This window comes from Centropristis striata, chromosome 5, assembly GCF_030273125.1.
Source record: "Centropristis striata isolate RG_2023a ecotype Rhode Island chromosome 5, C.striata_1.0, whole genome shotgun sequence".
NCBI lineage: Eukaryota > Metazoa > Chordata > Actinopteri > Perciformes > Serranidae > Centropristis > Centropristis striata.
In genome coordinates this window covers 25,296,789-25,316,506 of record NC_081521.1, presented here as the reverse complement: position 1 = coordinate 25,316,506, position 19,718 = coordinate 25,296,789, and the positions used below count along the sequence as shown (strand labels likewise).

Here is a 19,718-nt window from a genome sequence, read left to right as displayed (position 1 = left end):
GGCTCATTGTTCATTACAGCAAGTCCTTTTAAATGTACATTCACACAAACGGCAAGAGTAGTGCTGTACATAAAGAAACACAGCGGGCCAGTAAGTCCTGCTTTTGTAGCAGTCCATTCTTTATAGGATGCACATATAAAAAGGTGGACAGAGAACACCCTTTCTGGTTGAAATTTAATTAATTCAACTGATCATGTTTTAAAGTAATTGTTTTGGTCTGCTGGATTCAAACAAGGAACATCATGGCCACATTGTTCTCATGTTAGTCCACTGGGGTACTAGTACAGCATACAGGCTGTTTTTAAACCTCTTCCAGTGTGTTAATGGACCACTGTGTCCAGTATAATACACAAACACTGCAGCATCAACACAACAAAACATGAGTGTCACCAATCAACTGGAAAGTGTTTCTGCTATTTTGTCCACCCTGTGTACATCCTGAGAGTCACTCAAACATTGGTCTCTTTGCGCAGACGCTTCATGCGCTGCATGTTGCTCTCGATGGCCGTGGGGTTTGTGATCTCTGTGGCACAGGTAGCAGGAAACCAGCCCCTCTCTCCATCCCGCATTCTCTCACCATAGCACCAGGCTGGAAAGAGCAGACAGTAAGTCACCTTTATAAGCTCTCTCAAAGGCTTTTATATGATCAGGAGGCAGCTCACTGATTGAGGTCTGGATTGGATGTTAAACAACAGGTAGTGATGGAGCCACACACAGACGGATACAGACAGACGGCCTCACCTTCCTCCTTCTGCAGCAGGATGACGAGCTCAGCCTGTTTCAGCCCCAACTCATCTGGCTCCTTTGGCATGTAGGCTTTGGTGGCCTCATACTGTGGCAGACCTGAAAAAAGTCCCCAAATTAATAATTAAAATATATAATAAAATTAATGATAAAACCAAAGCTTTTATAAGAAGGTACAATATATGTTCATGTAGTTCAAGTTTCTGTGTCTTAGAATATCGTACATGCTCAATATCTACAGCACATTACTTCCTAGAATGTGACATTTTCCCTGCAAGGACACGCCCTTTGATAACAATACCACACTGACATGCATTCACTATTAGAAACAAGTGTGATTACACAAACAGCCACTGTGAGTGCTTTCTGTATGATGATTCCATTTCAAATATGCCATTAATGAGCATTATAAGGGTGTGTATTTGTATGAACAAGATTGTGGCTCTAACTAAAATAAGATTTTATTTAATATTCAAAATAGCGTATATGTTATTAGGCCTGTAGACCTTTAGGACACTATATACACTAATACCCATTACTCTGAATGATTGATCCATTTCTGTCTAGGTTTACAAACTGTTCATGTCAAAGGCACCTTATCACATACTGTAGGATCACATAGTCCTACATCTGAATAATATGCAACATACATACAGAGTGAGAGGAGCTGTACCTGCATTCTTATATCTGCATTTGAATCTATTAATGATGTTCTTTGTAGGAATTTAAAGACATAAGATTTACTCGTAGATAAATGATGATTGTGTCTTTGCCAACTGAAAAGCCTTTGCAGTTGCAGATTTTCAAACTGTTACCACTTTCCTGGGAAAAATCAATAGCAGTTAGTGACCATTTTCCAGCTGACGCACTTATACACGTACTGTTTTTTCCGGTCTCTGCTAACATTGTGAATAAAGTCACAGTGGCTGTTCACGTAAAGCAGAGAACAGCGACTACAGCTGATGAAACTTTCAAAACACACCTGCAAATACACCATAGCTGAGGCAAGAAAGACAGACACGGTTCTTTAAGATCTCAGAACAACAAAAAGTCAAGATTCACACAACACAAGAAATATGTCTAGAAATAGTTTGAACGTCTAAACTAGTGATTAAGATTCCATTTGGAAATGTTTTTTAAGACTTTTTTTAAGATGGAAAATGAATGTGGATTTAATGTTTTCTAAGCAGCATACTGCCTCTCATGACAAATAAGTAATTTACACATGAACAGATTCGTCATTAATTTCCAATTTTTAAGATAAATGCACACAATGCAAACTGGGCTGACTGAACTCAAGTGTATTATTAACAGCGACTCCCTTGGTAAACAAAGCATATTAACTTACCATCTTTACACATGAAGACACCTTCCTGCTTGTGTTCTTTAAGAGCAACTATCCATCGTGCACGGTCCACCCTTAGCAACAGAGACAAAAAAAAACAACATTGTAAATGTGTGACAGCACAAAAAGTCTGTTTCCTATGAGCATCTGAGGTAGCCATTACAAATTCTGTCACTAGAGGGAGCCAGACACAAAACATTGACTATGGTTTGCTGCAGGGGTTTACATTAACATAATGACAGGAGTTCCAGGGGACAGCTGCAGGAACCCATTAGAGTGTCCTCTCTTTAGCTGTCACAATGTGTTTTAAAAGTCTCTCTGTGCTCTGCTCGCATTGGAGCTATATTAACTTTTGCTTTTGTCATTTGCATTAAATGCTTTCAAATGGTGAATCAGTGGGATGCTTTTATTGTGAAGAAACCATAGGAAATGCAAATGTGTTTTTAACTAAAACACCTCCAAAACCTCCCCTACTTTAAAAAAATTACCAGATGTTCAGCAAAATGATCCAAGTGTCGCACCCTATGATATGAAACTGACACCTACAGTCATGGAAAAAAATATTAGATCACCCTTGTTTTCTTCACTTTATTTTTCATTTCAATGTCTGGTACAACTAAAGGCACATTTGTTTGGACAAATATAATGATAACAACAAAAATAGCTCATAAGAGTTTAATTTACAAGCTAATATCTAGCCATTTTCCATGGTTTTCTTGATTATTACCAAAATCATTAATAAGAAAACCATGGAAAATGGCTAGATATTAGCTCTTAAATTAAACTCTTATGAGCCATTTTTGTTGTTATCATTATATTTGTCCAAACAAATGTACCTTTAGTTGTACCAGTCATTAAAATTTGAAATTGAAAGAAAACAAGGGTGGTCTAATCATTTTTTCCATGACTGTACATATACTTAGAATGACTTGATATTGTGTCTTCAAATAGGAATTTCCACTTGATGGGATAACAACTGTACTCATGTAACAACTGTGGCTCATGAGTTCATGGCCGGTGGGAGCTGAAACAGTCATACCTGGACTCAGCCACAAAGGTGATCTGCTCCGCTCTCCCCTCACTGTTCCTGCTCATCAGCAGCATGAAGGAAAGAAAGTAGCTGGAGCTGCTCTTGGAAGGTGAAGTCGCCCGTCCTTCTACCTCCTCCACAACCTCCACGTTCTCCAGAGTGGCGTAGTCCATCACCACGAAGCTCTCCTCACTTGGAAAATAATATGTTTTTACTCATACTTCCATTTACAGGAGTATTCAATATGTGCAGGAACATTCACAGAAATAATGTGATTTCAAATGACCATTTTTGTATGTTATAGGGTAGTTAAACGCAGCTGCTGTGCATGTGTGCTGTTAAGACGTTCATACCACATTCCTTGACTATCTGCTAATAGCATTTCCTAGATATTATCACCTGAAGACTGGGTCATAGTGTCGACTTAACAACCCTGAAAATGACTCCAGTGTTGTGGGCAGCTCCTTCCTCTGTGTTGACATTGTTTGGTTTCTCCCTAATTCAAAACAGAAAGCTGCAGTCTGTCGAGCTGACATGCTGAATGCGAGATTGAAGAATGTCAAGTATGCACGCACCACATCCATGCTCTCTCCTTTCTCTGTCCCTTCATTTCACTGTTTCTCGTGTTCCCTGCCTACCAGCAGCTGGACCTACTCAGTGTGCACGGGAGTCAGGAAGAGCCTGATAAGCTCATGAAATGCTTCAAAATCTGGTTGTGGTGAAAGTTATTCTCCTCTAGCATCCCCCATTTCCGCAGAGTACGTTCTGTTATTATCCAAAGTGTGAGCACTTAGGTGCATGAAAGAAGCTTTACATTTTGAGATTCACAATGCATTATGTTCAGAGGTTATAAACATTAGGTTTCTGCTCTGGCGTGTAATTGATACACTGATTTTATGATCATTTTCATGATGAACTCTATGTATTTTAGTTCCACTGACCTCTTCTTCTTGGTGACGATCAATACATCATTGAAGAGAAACAGGTAGTAGCTCCTGCTGCTGAACGCCTTCCAGATGCTGAGCTCTTCAGTGCTGAAGGCGAGCTCACCGCGCTTCTTCAGCCACCGCGACGACGACACCAGAGGAAACGGCTGCGAGGACACAAGAGTCACAACAGCCCAAAGATTTATAGATGCATCCATGGTCATCATTTGACCCAATAATTCAAACCCTGTGAACTCTGCATTTACTTTTTTGACTGTGTTTGAGCTGAAACAACTGACACAACTTACTTTGATTTTACCGAAATCCATCTGTTTCTGGATGGTGTACATCTGCTCTGTCCTCTCCATTCGCTGGGCTCCGTCATTGCAGCTAGCGACCAACTGTTGAAATAACAATTACACAATGATAGTTACAACCACAAAAAACACATTGACTCCATAGTCCAGTCTCGAATAAGAAATGTAGGAATACAGAGTGCTTTTACAACATCTCTACCTTGCTGATGGCGTGCAGCGCCCAAACAGCAGCAAAGTACTCCGCTGTCTTGTCTGGAGTTTTCTGGCAGATTGTCTGTGAGACGAGAACGAAGATATGAAACTGTACCAGCACCAGTTATTTACTCTGTAGACAAAACGACCTAAACTTAACGCGATGGAGATGAACATGGAGTTCCTAAATCATTAACAAAGTATTATGAATGCTAGTGTACATGCAAAGTTAAAATTGTGTAGATATACATATGATTTTTATTCATTTGTTTACTTATTTTTCCAATTTGGTAAATTCTTTACATTTCACCCCAAAAGCACATTTCTATGATACATAAATGTGTGTTTATTCCCTTTTATTTTGATGGGTGCACAGCTTTACAAGATTTTATAAACAACAGAAAGACCGACAAAAATTAAGAACATGGACATAATATGGTGAATGTATACTTAAGATGGAATAAGGAAGGAAAATAAATAAAGTGGTCCTAAGCCACCTATTTTTAGCTACTATTTGACTTACAAAAAGAGGTTCACATAAGAAATAAAAAGTTGTACTAACGTCCAGCAGCAGAGGCAGTCTGGTGACTCGCTGCATGGGAAGGATGAGGAATGAGATCATGGGCAGGCCCCCACAATCACTGCTCCCTTCAATCTGCTTCAGGGCCTCTTTGAACGCAGTGTTACTGGTCCTAATAGACAGGGAGAGAGGAGAGTTCAGCTCATCTTGCCGCGCTGCTGCAGAAGCTCAGCGTGTTAACGTTTGTTCAGCTACTCACAGCAGCTTCTGCAGCGTCCTCTGCTGGAAGGTCTCGTTGGAGCAGTAGACAATGTAGGGCTCGAAGTGGTGGGCAGCGTGGTTCTGAACAATATCACTAATGTCCCGGATCACTGGGTTGTCATAGTGACGCCGTTCTAGGTCCTCAAAAAACCTGAGAGTGGAAAGAGAGGGGGAGGTTGGTAAAAGGAGTGAAAGGACTGTCTTTTTCCTCACACAGATCAACTACCTGTGCGTTCAGACTTAACTGAATGTTGTAACTTCTCGGTTTTAAAGGAAGAGATCAGATTTTTGGAAGTGGGGATGTATGAGATTCTTATCCATAATCAGTGTATTACATCCAGTAAGCAGGAGTACCATCACAGTTAAGTTAAGTAATGTACTGCTGAGGCAGCAGCAAAATGCATTTTCACCTAAAAAAAAAAAATCAATATCAGTATAAGTGTACGCTATATTTAGAATATTTTTACCACTTTACCTCGCAGTCTGACTATCAGCCCTTTCTGGTGGGGAACTGAAGTCAGTATATGCATTTATGCTCTTTTCAAAGCCACAAGATTTCTTTGACAAAAACAATAATTTTACATCGCAGAACACATGAGTTGCTGTTCTACCGCTTACACAATTTGTACAAACAAACTGATCAAGGCAGCTGTAAAGCATTAACCCTCCTGTTCTGCAAGGTAAAATTAATGTTTTTGTTAATGGAGTCTGGTGGCTTTGAACAGAGCATAGATAACAGATCCAGGTTTCCCACATAAACTTAAACAGGGCTGTTTGACAACAAGGTAAAGTGGTGAAAAAACCCCAATATATATTTTCTTTTTATTATTTATTTTTTTAGGTGGCTAAAATACATTTACTCCTGCCTGCTTATCCAAACCGGGGGCCGACCACCATCTACTGAAGGTGATACACTGGTTAAGTACCCAAACCCCAGTTTGAAACATCCAAACTATTGCTTAAATTTTCAGGCTGTTATTATGTGTAACCAATCCACAGTGTGACCTTTTGTGGTGACAAGGTTCTATCTTACTTTGTCAAAACCCAGTTGGACTGGAAGAAGTTATTTAGCCTAGTCATTTTGAAAACAAAAGGTGCCTTTCTCTGTTTAACTCAGAGGATTCTGAAAAATTTGCACTATAGAACAACCCTGAAGCACACAGACTTATCATTTCAAGTTGCCAGTACATTAAAATACTAAACCTATGTTAACAAATTTAACTTTCTACTTTAAGATCCAAATGATCCCTTTTGCCAAACCATTGTAAACACTTTCCATTATAAGAATTGTTATAACAGGACAAATGACTTTCAGCCCTGCCCTTGCTAATGCCTTTTTAACAAAAAGGAGTAAAATGACACCTGGAAAGGAGCCCAACCCATAAAGCAACTAGAGGACACACATTCCCACAAAGATACTGTAAGTCAGATCATACGGCAGCTACTCTGACACCTTCTAGTTTCACCCTGTTGTACCTGGAAACTAAAAACAAGAGGATCAAAGATATAACCGCTTCCTCTGTTGCTGTTAAAACTGGCTCTATTTTCATTCAAAAATAATAAAGCCAGCAATGCACTGAGCAACACAAGCTCTCGAGCACATTATCATTTTAAAGCCCGGGAATACCACTCAGAGCAGTGAGGCAGTAGAACCAGTTTGGCCAGCGTGTTTTAACATGTTGATGGAGCCTACAGGATACACAACACATGCTGAAGGCAAAGACTCTACTTGAAACTTTAAATCAACCATTTTCTGCTTGAAACCACATCTCTGTGGGAATACAAAGCTTACTGGCAAAAATCAAACATTAAATGTGCAGTCCCATGTGCTTCACACACTGATAACATCATCAGATCCCTTTTACACGGCAGCAAACCTCCCCCAGCACAAGTTTTCCATCACACATGCACACACACACGAGTTGTGCCCACCGCTTGCTGACTTGGTGTATGACAGAGATGTTGGAGAAGAGGTGATGGTGCTCTGTGGCCGTCAATGTTTTCCTCAGAGCTTCGCTGCTCTTGAAGTGACGCACCAGGATCCCCAGGCTGTGTAGATACGAATGCTCTGATGTGATGATCTCAAAAATGGCCTGTCAAATGACAACACATAAATTGAATAAGTGTGCATGTGAAGGAGCAACTCACATTTGCAACACAAACACAACACTTTCTTTTCTGCTTTAAACTTTAAAAATGAAAGCCCCAGCATGTGATTTGATCTCTTACTGTTAGATCTCTAAAGGGGCCGTTGATGTTGGATGAAGGTTTTAATTTGCTTTAAGTTGGGAACCCACTTTCCATAAACCTTCTTTTTCTCCTTGGGGTAATTTGTGAATTTCCTGTATTTCCCAGGATTCCTTTCCACAACATCTGGAGAAGAGGCCTGTACTACAGTCATAGAAAAAATATTAGACCACCCTTGTTTTCTTCAATTTCTTCTTCATTTTAATGCCTGGTAGATCTAGCCATTTTCCATGGTTTTCTTGAACCAAAATCATTATTGAGAAAACCATGGAAAATGGCTAGATATCAGCTCTTAAAATAAATTCTTATGAGCTATTTTTGTTGTTATCATTTTATTTGTCCAAACAAGTGTACCTTTAGTTGTACCAGACATTAAATGAACAAGAAATTGAAGAAAAAACTGATCTAATAATTTTTTCCATGACTGTATCTGCATTCAAATGTTGGTTTTACTCATAGATAAACTGAGAAAAGCAGTAAAAAAGTTCTTCAAAATCATGACAGAGGAATAGACATGTCCCTAACACAAAATAAAACATATGCTGTGTAATGCATTCTGGGCTACATTTCTGCTCTCCTCTATGACAAACTTCTTTCTACATGTTGAATATTGGCAAAAAAAATAGTGAATCCAGGATTTTACACTGGGAGACGTCAAGAACTGACATTTAATGGCAATGTTTTAGACTCCACACATTCACTTAGTACTGAGTAGTTTACTAGTTTGCAGATTGTCGATAGGAATTTGAAGCATCGCCACCAGGCAAAAAAACACATCAGGAGTTGTTAATTTGCAGCAGTGTTCAAAGTGCTTTTTATTGTGTGAATATTTTGAAATGAAGGGCTTAGTCAACCTCTGCTGTTTGTGGTCAGGATCTTAGGTGAGCCATCAGGTGAGGATGACACATCTTACCCACTCTTAAAGGTGAAGTGGCTCAGACCAGACCAAAGGGCATTAGCTGAGCTACATAAAGAACACGACTCAAAGAAAAAAAACAACATTTATGTTTCAGACTAAAAGCTCAAAACGTCACTAAAGTATGGTTAATTTATTTCAGTAGCCACAGACTTTTAAAAAATGCTTTCATGCCGATAAAAAGTATGATAAATGTTGCCATAGGTGGCTGCCAATCTTGAGCACACTGCTTAAGCACTAAGCGAAACCCACGAGGGGTCTAAAGGTACAAAAGTGCTCAGCAGACGGACTGAGTGTGCTCACACTGGCAGGGTGTGGCTTTACTCAGGGACTGTAGTTCACACAGGGTGGACCTTTGGTATTGACACAACATCTTGTTATTAGACTACAGGTGAAGACACATTACAAAAAGGGGAAATACACCCTCAGGTAGTGTTACACTATGAAGATGGCATCAGCCTATCATGTTCAAGTGGTTTCTGAGTTATTTTTGTCATGAAATATAACTGGCTTTGCTGTTATACACAAATTACCTGAGAATAAGTTTGAACATGTTGTTAGAGAGTGATGGCAGGTGTGAGATGAAAATCAATATGACACGAGAGTATATTTTTAGGACACACTACATTTGACATCATGATGATATCATCAGGGTTATCTTTGCTCAGGTCTGAAATTTTAGCAGAAAACCTGTATTACAAGCTGGAGATGTGGGGTTTGAAAGAACTGGAAGAGGTCCATGGGTGTATTATGGAACTGGATAGAGCACTACGGCTCAGCCTTGCAACAAATATGTAAACAGAAACCAAAAAAAAAAGCTGCTCAACTTTTGTGGAAAAGCTTGTTATTGTTTTTTATTAAAAAATAATATTTGTGGCTGAAACCCCATGATATTGAAATTGCATCAAATTCTCGTGTCTCAAGTCTACTGTCACTTGAAAAGTTGGTCTCTGTGCCTCTTAGATTACACCGATTTTATTGCCATTCAGTTATACGTAAAGATATGCAAATTGAACAACATTCTGTTGTATTGGCTCAAGAAGTATAAAGTATAAATATAAAATATAAAACTGTAAAAATATAACATTTATATTGCATAGAAGTGTAGCAGCAGAAAGTGTTTTTGTTAAATAATTTGTTTGATACTAGATGTGTAGAAAAAAGAGCTTGTGTTTTTATTTAGGTTTGCTTTGAGCTACACCAGAGCTGCCCTGCTTCCTGCAGCATATTAAATCCCTTCTAGGACATTTCTGTAGGAATACTTGAGATGCATACCTGCACATACGGGCAAATGCATACTTACCTCTTGTCTCTTTCTCTCTTGGGGTGAGATCAATGTCAGGATACCTGTATCCTTCACCTTTGTAACAGATACAAAGAAGAACTACTGTTAAGCTCCACACTCTGCTTTATATAATCAAGACAGAGCTCCTTGAGAAAATGGTAAGAATTAAAATGTCAATGACTCCAGCCTGTCAGACAAGCCCGGTAAATATTCTGACATTTAGAGGAAACTTTGCCAGCATTTTCAGGAAGGATTCATGGAGTGTGGGAGTTTATGCAGCAGTGAAAACATTTTAGACTGGAAGGTTTTATACTGCACTTTTTCAAACGAATTGAAAAATTCAGCTGAAGTTAAAAAGGAAGAAGGATATTTTATCTGAAGACAAACAAATGGCTGCGAGTTTTCTCCGTCAAAGGTATGTAAATGTATAATTAGAACTCAATTATGTTATAATTCAGTCACTTTCACAGAAGTATTAGGCTGCACACTCTTGTTCCCCCTCAATGGTCACTTTGTATGTCAGTGTAGTTTGAGGTATACCTGCGGCAGCTGGCTCCAGGTGAGCTGGACCGGCCGGTAGCTCTTCACCACGATACCCTGGTCCTCCACGGGAGCCTCTACCACCACAAAGTCGTCCAGCAGCTCGTCTTGGTTGGTGGGGTGCAGCCCTCGCTCACGGATCTCCTGGTAGAGGCGCGGTGTCGCTGAGGAACGCATCAACATCAACATTTCAATTCAGAGACTGGATTTACACTGCCTATAAAAAGTATTCCCCCCTGGGATGTTTCACCCTTTTGTTTCTTTTACACATCAAATCATGGTCAATATACTTTGGCTTTTTTGAAAAGAATTTGCATTGAAAAAATATCAAAGTTATATTGACCATGATTTCATGTGTAAAAGCAACAAAAGGGTGAAACATTCCAGGGGGTGAATACTTTTATAGACAGTGTATATGACTTTTTATGTCACACAGAGAACCTTTTTCCATGACTAGAAGCAAGAAAAACAAACATTGCATTTTCCGAAAAGCACAATTTACAGTGTGAAAATACCTGGTGTATTTGTTTTACAGTGGGTTTATGCATGCTAGATTCTGCTGTTGTTGAGCCATAAATCTGTCAGTTGTAAATGAAAGAAGTTAATTGTAGGTATTTTGTGAAGTGTAAAAAATGAAAGGCTAAAGCATAGTTGGAATCAGTCACCATAATAACACTTTGAGAATTAAAGCGTGGGAGGTGAGAATGCATCTGTTTGGAACAAAGCTGACGGAAGTTCGTTAAAATGCAGGTTTCTGCCTGCAGTCGGTCATAACTGGAATAATACACGGAGCATTAAGTTAGTGAGAGGTCACAGATTTCATTCTCACGGTGTTAATGTGCAGGTTAAAGCTGATGTATTGAGAAATAAATTAAGTGTTTTTCTATGATGGAAGTTTCATCTTACATGTTTGAGCAGCAGCCACAGTGAGATATCAGCTCTACAAGTGGACAAGCAACTCTTCAATCAAACCCTCTAAAATCTGATGAGTATAAAATCACACACAGTAAAACTGGAGAAGGTTCAGTGTCTGAAGGTACAGGATATCAAATTTCAACATTCAAAACTCAACTATCTGACTTTCAGCATGCTGGGAGCGTTCACAGTGAGCGGTTTCCTGTTCTGTCCTCTCCTGTTGCCTCAAGGGATCTTTTGTGATGACACAGCTTTTAAAGCATCCACACATCTTTTTTACATTTTCATAGAGAAATGCTTCAATACTCAATTGTTTTTTAATTTAACAAAAAAGAAGCTAAATGTCATTGTTATTTTCCATTTATTTGTAGTTATGTAGCCAAATTTAGAGAAGTGGACAAAGTGACACATTTGTGAACCTACCATCTTTGAAGGACCCACGTTTGTTCTGGTTCCTCTTTCTTCCCAGGGTTCGCTAGAGAGGAGACAGAGCAGTGCAGTTAACAGAGTTTAACACTGTGGAATGCATGTAACTCAATAATACTAAGAATTTCTTTTTACTTTAACATCTCAATCTCTCTTCGTGACAGCCTCTGTCTTTTAATCTTTAAGTACACTTTGGTAAAAAAAAACCTTATGGGGGATTTCCATAACACTGGTACTGGTCTGGAAGATAGGAAGCAGTTGTGGAAACAGGGCATCATCACTGTGACTAAAGGAGAAATTGACAGAGATTACTGCCAATGCTGTATCAGCTTGGCTCTGTCTTCATCCAAAGAACTGAAATTAACACTTTTATTCAGCCAGTTGATCCTGATAGTCGATTAAAAAACACTCTTAATATGCAACAGGTGAGTAGGTCTGGGTGCCAAACATTTTATGAAACCTACTAAGAGTTTTGATAAATGGACAAAGTGAAATACCTAATTTTGGCCCCCAACCCCTAAGTCTATGTACCTTGCGTCCAGGGCTGCGAGCTGGACCAGGACTGGGAGCTCTGTCCTCTCTGACAGGTTTCAGTGTGGCTCCAGACGCTCGTCCCGACGCCATGGCTTCAATGTCCAGGCTGGTCACAGCCGCTCTGTATGACTTGTTCCTGCGGTTCCTCCTTAAGGCAAAGCCATCTCCATCACTGTCATAATCCTCCCAGGACACATCTGGCCCCTGGGTTGAATGACGGATTCGGGCCGCACTACTGGAGATCTCCAGTCCTACTGGGAACGTCACCACGGTGGTGTGGTGGCGGTTTTTAGGCCGACCGCCGGCAGCTAAATTCTTAGGGATGAGCTGGTGGCTGCCAACCTTCTGGGCTGCAGGACTAAGGGTGCTCAGAACCACCTTCTGAGGCACCACCATCCGGTCTACTGCATCTTCCTGAGGCATGGATGATTCAGATTGGGGTCTAGGTGTGCTTTGTGGCTGGTAGCATTCATCACCAGGCTCAGATATATGTAGTTCTGTGAGAATTAGAGGGGCCTGGTCGCCCAAGCAGCTGTCTGAGTGGCCGTGGGACATGGCGTCCTCCTGCCGTCACCTCGGCCTGGTCTTCTGAGCTCTTCAGCACCTACAACATTGAAGAAGTCTGAAGAGGAGGGAAACATCACAGCCTTTACATGCATAACAGGGATAAATGTCAAACCACAGGCAGAAAACATGTATAAACAAGCCCCTTAAATGGAGACATGGAGAAAAAAAGCAAGGGTAATATGAGTGTCTCTTGTCTGGATGACCCTGAAATACCACCAGTGACCTACAGTGGGGCTCCCAGATTTCTTCTCATCGAAGAAGGGAGTCTATAACCCATGATCCAATTCGCCACTCATACACTCAGTGAGTCTTACGGAGCAGTCAGTTGTGTCAGTCCACTAAACTCGTATCAAGGGACTCAACCCGTGACTCACCGCTCACTCCTACACTGCACTTGCCCACACAACAGCACACAGAGTGACCTGCTCCAGCAAATCTGTGCGCCATAGAAACTAGAAGAAAACAAATCCACACGTTTTTTCTCTGATAAAACTCCTATACTGCCCTGTGCATATAGCATAATGTCAAGTGCAGGCACGTTATTACGCTGGCCTAACTTTTTATAAACATATCATAGTGGCACTTACATTTATAACAGACAGTTAAAAATATTTAACTGCAGTTTTTCCTATATAAAGTGTACAGCAAATTTGTTTTTTGTTTATTTTTTTCCTGTTCAGTCGCAGTCAGAAGTTCCAATAACTTCCCTGCCTGGAAGACGGATTAGGGTGGGAGCAAAAATGTCTGCCTAACATTCCCATGGTTCATGAAAGCGAGGTGAAACGCAGTTCAGCAAACATTATGACTGTAAGCAGCTGTCTTACCTGTGCGAAGTGACTGTCCAAACACCAGCCTCCTTTTTAAAAAGATGATAGCACAAGTGAGTCCGGCTGTTGTCAGAGAGCTGCTGTCCGGTGCGCTGAGAAGAGCAGCTTTAGCAGCAGATGTAGTCCTGCGCTCCACTCTGTCACATATTTCTTCTTACTCACTCACTTCCTCCTCTGTTTGCAGGCGCCCATTAAGCTGCGCTGCTTACGTCACCACAGGTGAGCGTCAATCAATCATTGGAAACTACCAATTTGGTTTGAAGCTTGCAGCTACGGAAGCAACTTTTCACAAAAAGCAGCGTTAATATCTGGATGTAGATGCTGTTAATATCACGCTGGAATGCCTAACAATCTGGCTTGGCCACATAAAAAGCCAGTTTTCAACAAAATGCATTTAAAACAGCAGGTACAGTTTGGCCTGTTATTATATTTATAATCCTTTTGAAAATACATGAAGATAATTTATTTTTATTTATGTAATCTGCCATTGTATTTCTACCATGTTTCTTTCTGTTTGTTGACATCCTATCTACCTGATTGGCAACAAATAGCTCTCTGGAGTCATCTGGTGGCCAACATGAGGTACTACAGTTTCATCACTGATTCCTTTACATTTAGTCATTTAGCAGACCCTTTTATCCAAAGCGATTTACAGGAAGAAAAAAGCAAACAATCAAGGTATTGTTCAGTAAGAGCTATTAGTGCATCAATAAGTGCTAGTGACAATTCTTTAAGGAGTAGAATTATCGTGTGGTGCTAGGAAAGAAGATGCTCTCTGAAGAGCTGGGTCTTCAGGAGTTTTTTGAAGGTAGAGAGGGACGCCCATGCTCTGGTTGGAACTGCTAGTGTGTTCCACCAGTGGGGAACAAGAAGTGCAAAGAGTCTGGATTGCCTTGGACCAAGATTTGAATTTGATGCGGGCTGTAACAGGTAGCCAGTGGAGCTCAATGAGCAGCAGTGTGACATGTGACCTTTTTGGCTGGTTGTAGGTTGTAGACTAGGTGCACCACCGCTTTCTGGATCATCTGAAGCGGTTTTATTGTGCAGGCTGGCAGGCCTGTCAGGAGGGCATTACAGTAGTCAAGTTTTGAGATGACAACAGCTTGTGTCACGAGTTGAGTGGCAATGTTGAGTTAGGTAAGGTCTGATTTCTCTGATGTTGTAAAGTGAAAAGCGGCATGGCCGGGTAACTGAGGTGACATGACTGGAAAAGTGCCGGAGGACAGTGATGTGTTAATCACATGTGTGATAGCTGGCGTGATGGTTGGGCTAATGGACTGAAGAAGGTTTGTTGGTATAGGGTCCAACGAGCATGTAGTAGGACAGCTACATGTCAACAGTTTGGATACCTCCCTCTCAGAGAGGGGTGTAAAGCCAAAAAATGAGGTGCTAGCAACTGATTCAGTGCCGCCCAGCTGAGATACAGAAAGACATGTTGTAGGACTTCTACATGTCACAGTATTAGGAGTCGGGTGGGGAGTGAGCTGGTCACAGCATAGAGCATGGTGTATCAAAGTCCACAGTATCTTCCCCAAACTGCACAAATTTTGTTTTTATAATGATCCTTTGAAAGCAGAAACCAGTACATAAATGGTCAAATTTTATTTTTATAAATGTTATTTTAGTGGAGCTCAATGAGCAGCAGTGTGACATGTGACCTTTTTGGCTGGTTGTAGGTTGTAGACCAGGCGCACCACCGCTTTCTGGATCATCTGAAGCGGTTTTATTGTGCAGGCTGGCAGGCCTGTCAGGAGGGCATTACAGTAGTCAAGTTTTGAGATGACAACAGCTTGTGTCAAGAGTTGAGTGGCATGTTGAGTTAGGTAAGGTCTGATTTTTCTGATGTTGTAAAGTGAAAAGCGGCATGGCCGGGTAACTGAGGTGACATGACTGGAAAAGATGAGTTGGTCATCGATCATCACACCTATTTTTCTCACCACCCTGGTGGGAGCAAGACACAAGGAGTCAATTTTGATGTTGATGTTGTGGTGTATTGTAGGTTTAGCAGGGAGGACCAGCAGTTCAGTTTTTTGAAAGGTTCAGCTGGAGGTGATGTGCCTTCATCCAAGTGGCTATGTCAGAGAGGCAGTCAGAGACCCGTGAAGAGACAGATGGGTCATCAGGAGGAAATGACAGGTAGAGCTGAGTGTCATCTGCATAGCAGTGATAGGAAAAACCATGTGAGCAGATAACCTGACCCAGAGAGGTGGTGTAGATAGCGAATAGAATGGGGTCCCAGCACTGAGCCCAGGGGAACCCCTGTGGAGAGGCCATGCAAAGTAGACAACTGTCCATGCCAGGATACACTGAATGAGCGTCCTTTGAGGTAGGAATCAAACCAGGACAGAGCCAAGCCAGAGATGCCCATTTTAGAGAGAGTAGAGAGGAGGATGTGATGGTTAACTGTGTCAAATGTAGCTGACAAGTCAAGCAGAATGAGAACTGAGGACTTTGCTGCTGTTCTTGCTTCTTTTAAGGCTTCTGTCACAGACAACAGAACAGTTTCAGTTGAGTGACCGCTTTTGAAACCAGATTGATTTGGATCAAGAAGATTGTTCTGTAGGAGGAATTCTGAAAGTTGCTTAGTGACCGCCCGTTCAATAGTTTTGAATAAGAATGGAAGAAGTGAGACAGGACAATAGTTCTCGACTTCAGCAGGGTTGAGAGAGGGTTTCTTAAGTAGAGGTGTTACCTGAACTGCTTTGAATGCAGTGCGAAAAGTGCCGGAGGACAGTGATGTGTTAATCACATGTGTGATAGCTGGCGTGATGGTTGGGCTAATGGACTGAAGAAGGTTTGTTGGTATAGGGTCCAACGAGCATGTAGTAGGACAGCTACATGTCAACAGTTTGGATACCTCCCTCTCAGAGAGGGGTGTAAAGCCAAAAAATGAGGTGCTAGCAACTGATTCAGTGCCGCCCAGCTGAGATACAGAAAGACATGTAGTAGGACTTCTACATGTCACAGTATTAGGAGTCGGGTGGGGAGTGAGCTGGTCACAGCATAGAGCATGGTGTATCAAAGTCCACAGTATCTTCCCCAAACTGCACAAATTTTGTTTTTATAATGATCCTTTGAAAGCAGAAACCAGTACATAAATGGTCAAATTTTATTTTTATAAATGTTATTTTAAATAAATGTCAAAAGTGTCCAAAACACATGTAAGTTATAGGGTACAACTAAAGGTCACATATAGTCTGCAGGACTTTTTGGTTGTTTTTCTTTATCTTCTTAGTAAATTGTATTCGTGTATTTATTTAAAGCATTATTTTTTGAAACTTTATAATTAGTATTGTGATTTTTTTTCAGTAGTGAAATTAATTTTTATTTTTTAAAACCTTTTTATTGGCTTGCCATATTTCACTTGTGCATTCGTAGTTCTTATAAATACCCCCTACCCCCACCAAACCACTAAGGCCTGCATCATTTTTTTTTCAAAGCTGTAACTCAGTCCAAAACAAAATCAAATGATAATACCTGAAAAATGACCATATGTGAATCAACCTCAACAAAAACTGAACATTACTGCTTCAGATCACATTTATTCATATGCGTGTGCTGATTGTCTCTTGGATTTGATTATTCATACTTTTCTGTTGGACAATCACACTATGAAAGTTATTTGGTGATTAAAGATTTATTGTCTTCATTTTTAACAGTCTGAAAATATAATTATACATGAATTAGCCAACATTCTATTCAAGCAAGGCTGAGACATGTAATATAATGCAATATGGAAACAATGAAACAGCAAAAATCTGAGAGGGTCACTATATACAGAATTTAAATATATATAGATATATATATATAGAAAATCAAATGGCAATGACGTTTACATCATTTTCAATTTCAACATCATATGGCATCCGATAAAGTGAATTTGTGAATATTTCCGAATGATTCCCAAACCAGGACCATGTCTTACAGGAGGACATGATGTGATGTGAGTATGCTTGATACCCTACAGCTGCAAAAATGTACATCCAACATTAATGTAGTAAACATATAGAATATTTTCCATCATGTGGGAATACTTGTTTCACGCCCAGCAAAGAGACATCCGGCACGATAGTGAGGTTCAGTTGCTGTTAAATGTCACAGATTCATGCTCTGCTAACATTTCAAATGTGTCTCCTCAGTTCTGCCTAAAACATTCAACACAAGCTTTCCCACATTTTAATATTCATCCCCAAAACAGATGATCTGGTGACCAACAAATGTGTGAATCTTAAGAATGCTTGAAAACCTAGAACTTAAATGAACTGAAAACCAGAATTTAATTACCTGTATGATTATCAACCTGTTATCTGTGTGAATGTGAATTATACAGTTCGTTGCATAAATCTTGTCAATCGTATCTATAATCTGATGTTTGAGTCAAAGACACTGAAACTGGTCTGTTCACACTAGCAGTTGCAGATTATGAATACACAGCTAAAATTATCAAAGGAGCAGTACATTTTTTGTGTTGCGGCTGTTTCTGGCAGACAGAAAGCACTCTGTTTTCTGTAAGCAGAGCTGCTCATCAAATATTTATCCCCCAGGTTAGTAGGACGAAGGCCAGAGCAGGACACAGGACAAACTAATGTCTTTTCTCTATATTTGCAATATTCAGTGAGAAGATGAGTCTGATTTAAGATGCTGCTTTTCACATGTGCATGTTTTTTTTTAAAGGCCATGTTTAAATAGAAACCTAGCAGGGTTGTATGTACTTACATTGTGTGTCTTTGTTTTACTTTTATGTTTTCACTTAAAATCTAGGGTCAAATGAGCTTAATTATACATCACAACTTGCTCGATACACATTATGCAACACATGCACGCAACATTTCACATTCATGATCACAATGGCTTAACATTTAGGTCATATATAGAAAAAATAAATTGAAACATTGCAGCTTTTTCTTCAGTGGATAATTAGTAAAATTCAATTTGCACAGCTACATAATCTTTACATTATTTAAGATATGATATATATCAGTATTCCAAATCCACAGAGAAGTGACAACAAGCTTATCTAAATAAACAGATTAGTTTGAGCAGTGTTAGGATTTAAACTCTGGCAGTAAAATAAAACCATTTAGAAAGTGCTTCTATCAGCTTGATACTAAAATCTCATGACTAAGTATATATCATGATAAAGATGTGATACTGTCTACATAAAGAATGCGTTAGCTGCTTCATGGTTTAACAAGCATTTGTGGAGTATTTCCACGTCATCTTCAGATGATGTTATTGAGATACATTTCCATTCATTGTGTATTGGTGAGTGTGGCTAATAAAGGGGAAATATACATGCAATGACAGGCTTTTTCCCCATGGCAAAAATATCCCATTTCTATCAATCAAAAACCTGTTTGTTTGAGTAAATCTTCTATGTGAAATTGCTTCTATTGATTTGCAGAAAAGCAGGTAGATAGATACTTAAAAATGAAAATCCTAATTTAGTTAGGACTCATGCATTCCAATGTCTTAAGTGAGGAAAATCAGTGCATGTTATAGCTGTTGTTAGCACTAAAAGACCAAGAGTTTATGTCCATGAGACTTTCAATTAGAGGTGGCAGGGCTCGCCCGCAAAGCTGAGCCTCAAAGCCAGTGTGGACAGCAGCAACCACAGCATGGTCCTGTGTTCCTGGAGGTCGAAGAGTGAGACAGGGTACAGAGGAGACAAGCTCTTCACCTCTCTCCAGTGTACAGTGCAGGCTGGAGGATCAGGGATGGGGATGTGTTCAGTGAAGGCCTTGGGGTTGGTGTCTTAGGGTGAGGAGAGTAAGGAGGGGGAAATGGCCCAGTTCACTGTTTGGCTATATCCCCTTTCTTCAATATGATCTGTCGCTGCCAGGGGGCCAGCTTGGACTCATCGTAGCCCAGTTTCCGTAGTCGCTCCTGCTCCGTCTTCTCCTCCATCTCCTTGACCTGTTTGGCCTCCTGCTCAATTTTTCTAGAGACATCCATGAGTAAAAAAGGTAGACAAAGGGTGAGAAATGGAATAAAAGTTAGAATTTGTACAGGAAGCTTATATAGTGCAATGTATATTTCTGCAAGTATCATCCTTAATACACTCTGTTCATGGCAATTCTTTGGTGCATATAGCTCCAGAAAGCAAGTTATAAATAGAAACAATGC

The 19,718-nt window shown here is 40.2% G+C and overlaps 2 protein-coding genes across 2 annotated transcripts in view; both read right to left on the bottom strand.

Annotated features, from left to right (window-relative positions):
• Positions 1–115: 115 nt before the first annotated feature.
• On the bottom strand, positions 116–13,747 carry arhgef16 (Rho guanine nucleotide exchange factor (GEF) 16). The gene is made up of 15 exons (XM_059333630.1): positions 13,590–13,747; positions 12,196–12,820; positions 11,662–11,713; positions 10,324–10,487; positions 9,802–9,858; positions 7,268–7,428; positions 5,334–5,486; positions 5,117–5,246; positions 4,562–4,636; positions 4,354–4,446; positions 4,061–4,212; positions 3,129–3,311; positions 2,093–2,163; positions 742–843; positions 116–589 (listed from the first exon to the last, which is right to left on the bottom strand). The coding sequence occupies exons 2-15, from the start codon at positions 12,751–12,753 to the stop codon at positions 450–452; spliced, it is 2,091 nt and encodes a 696-aa protein (XP_059189613.1). The 5' UTR covers positions 12,754–12,820; positions 13,590–13,747; the 3' UTR covers positions 116–449.
• Positions 13,748–17,111: 3,364 nt separating this feature from the next.
• The window catches only part of espn (espin), a 48,010-nt gene continuing 45,403 nt past the window's right edge, over positions 17,112–19,718 (bottom strand). Inside the window, exon 14 of the mRNA XM_059333674.1 lies at positions 17,112–19,533. Coding sequence (XP_059189657.1) covers positions 19,386–19,533 — 148 coding nt within the window. The 3' untranslated portion in view covers positions 17,112–19,385. The remainder of the gene's footprint in view (positions 19,534–19,718) is intronic.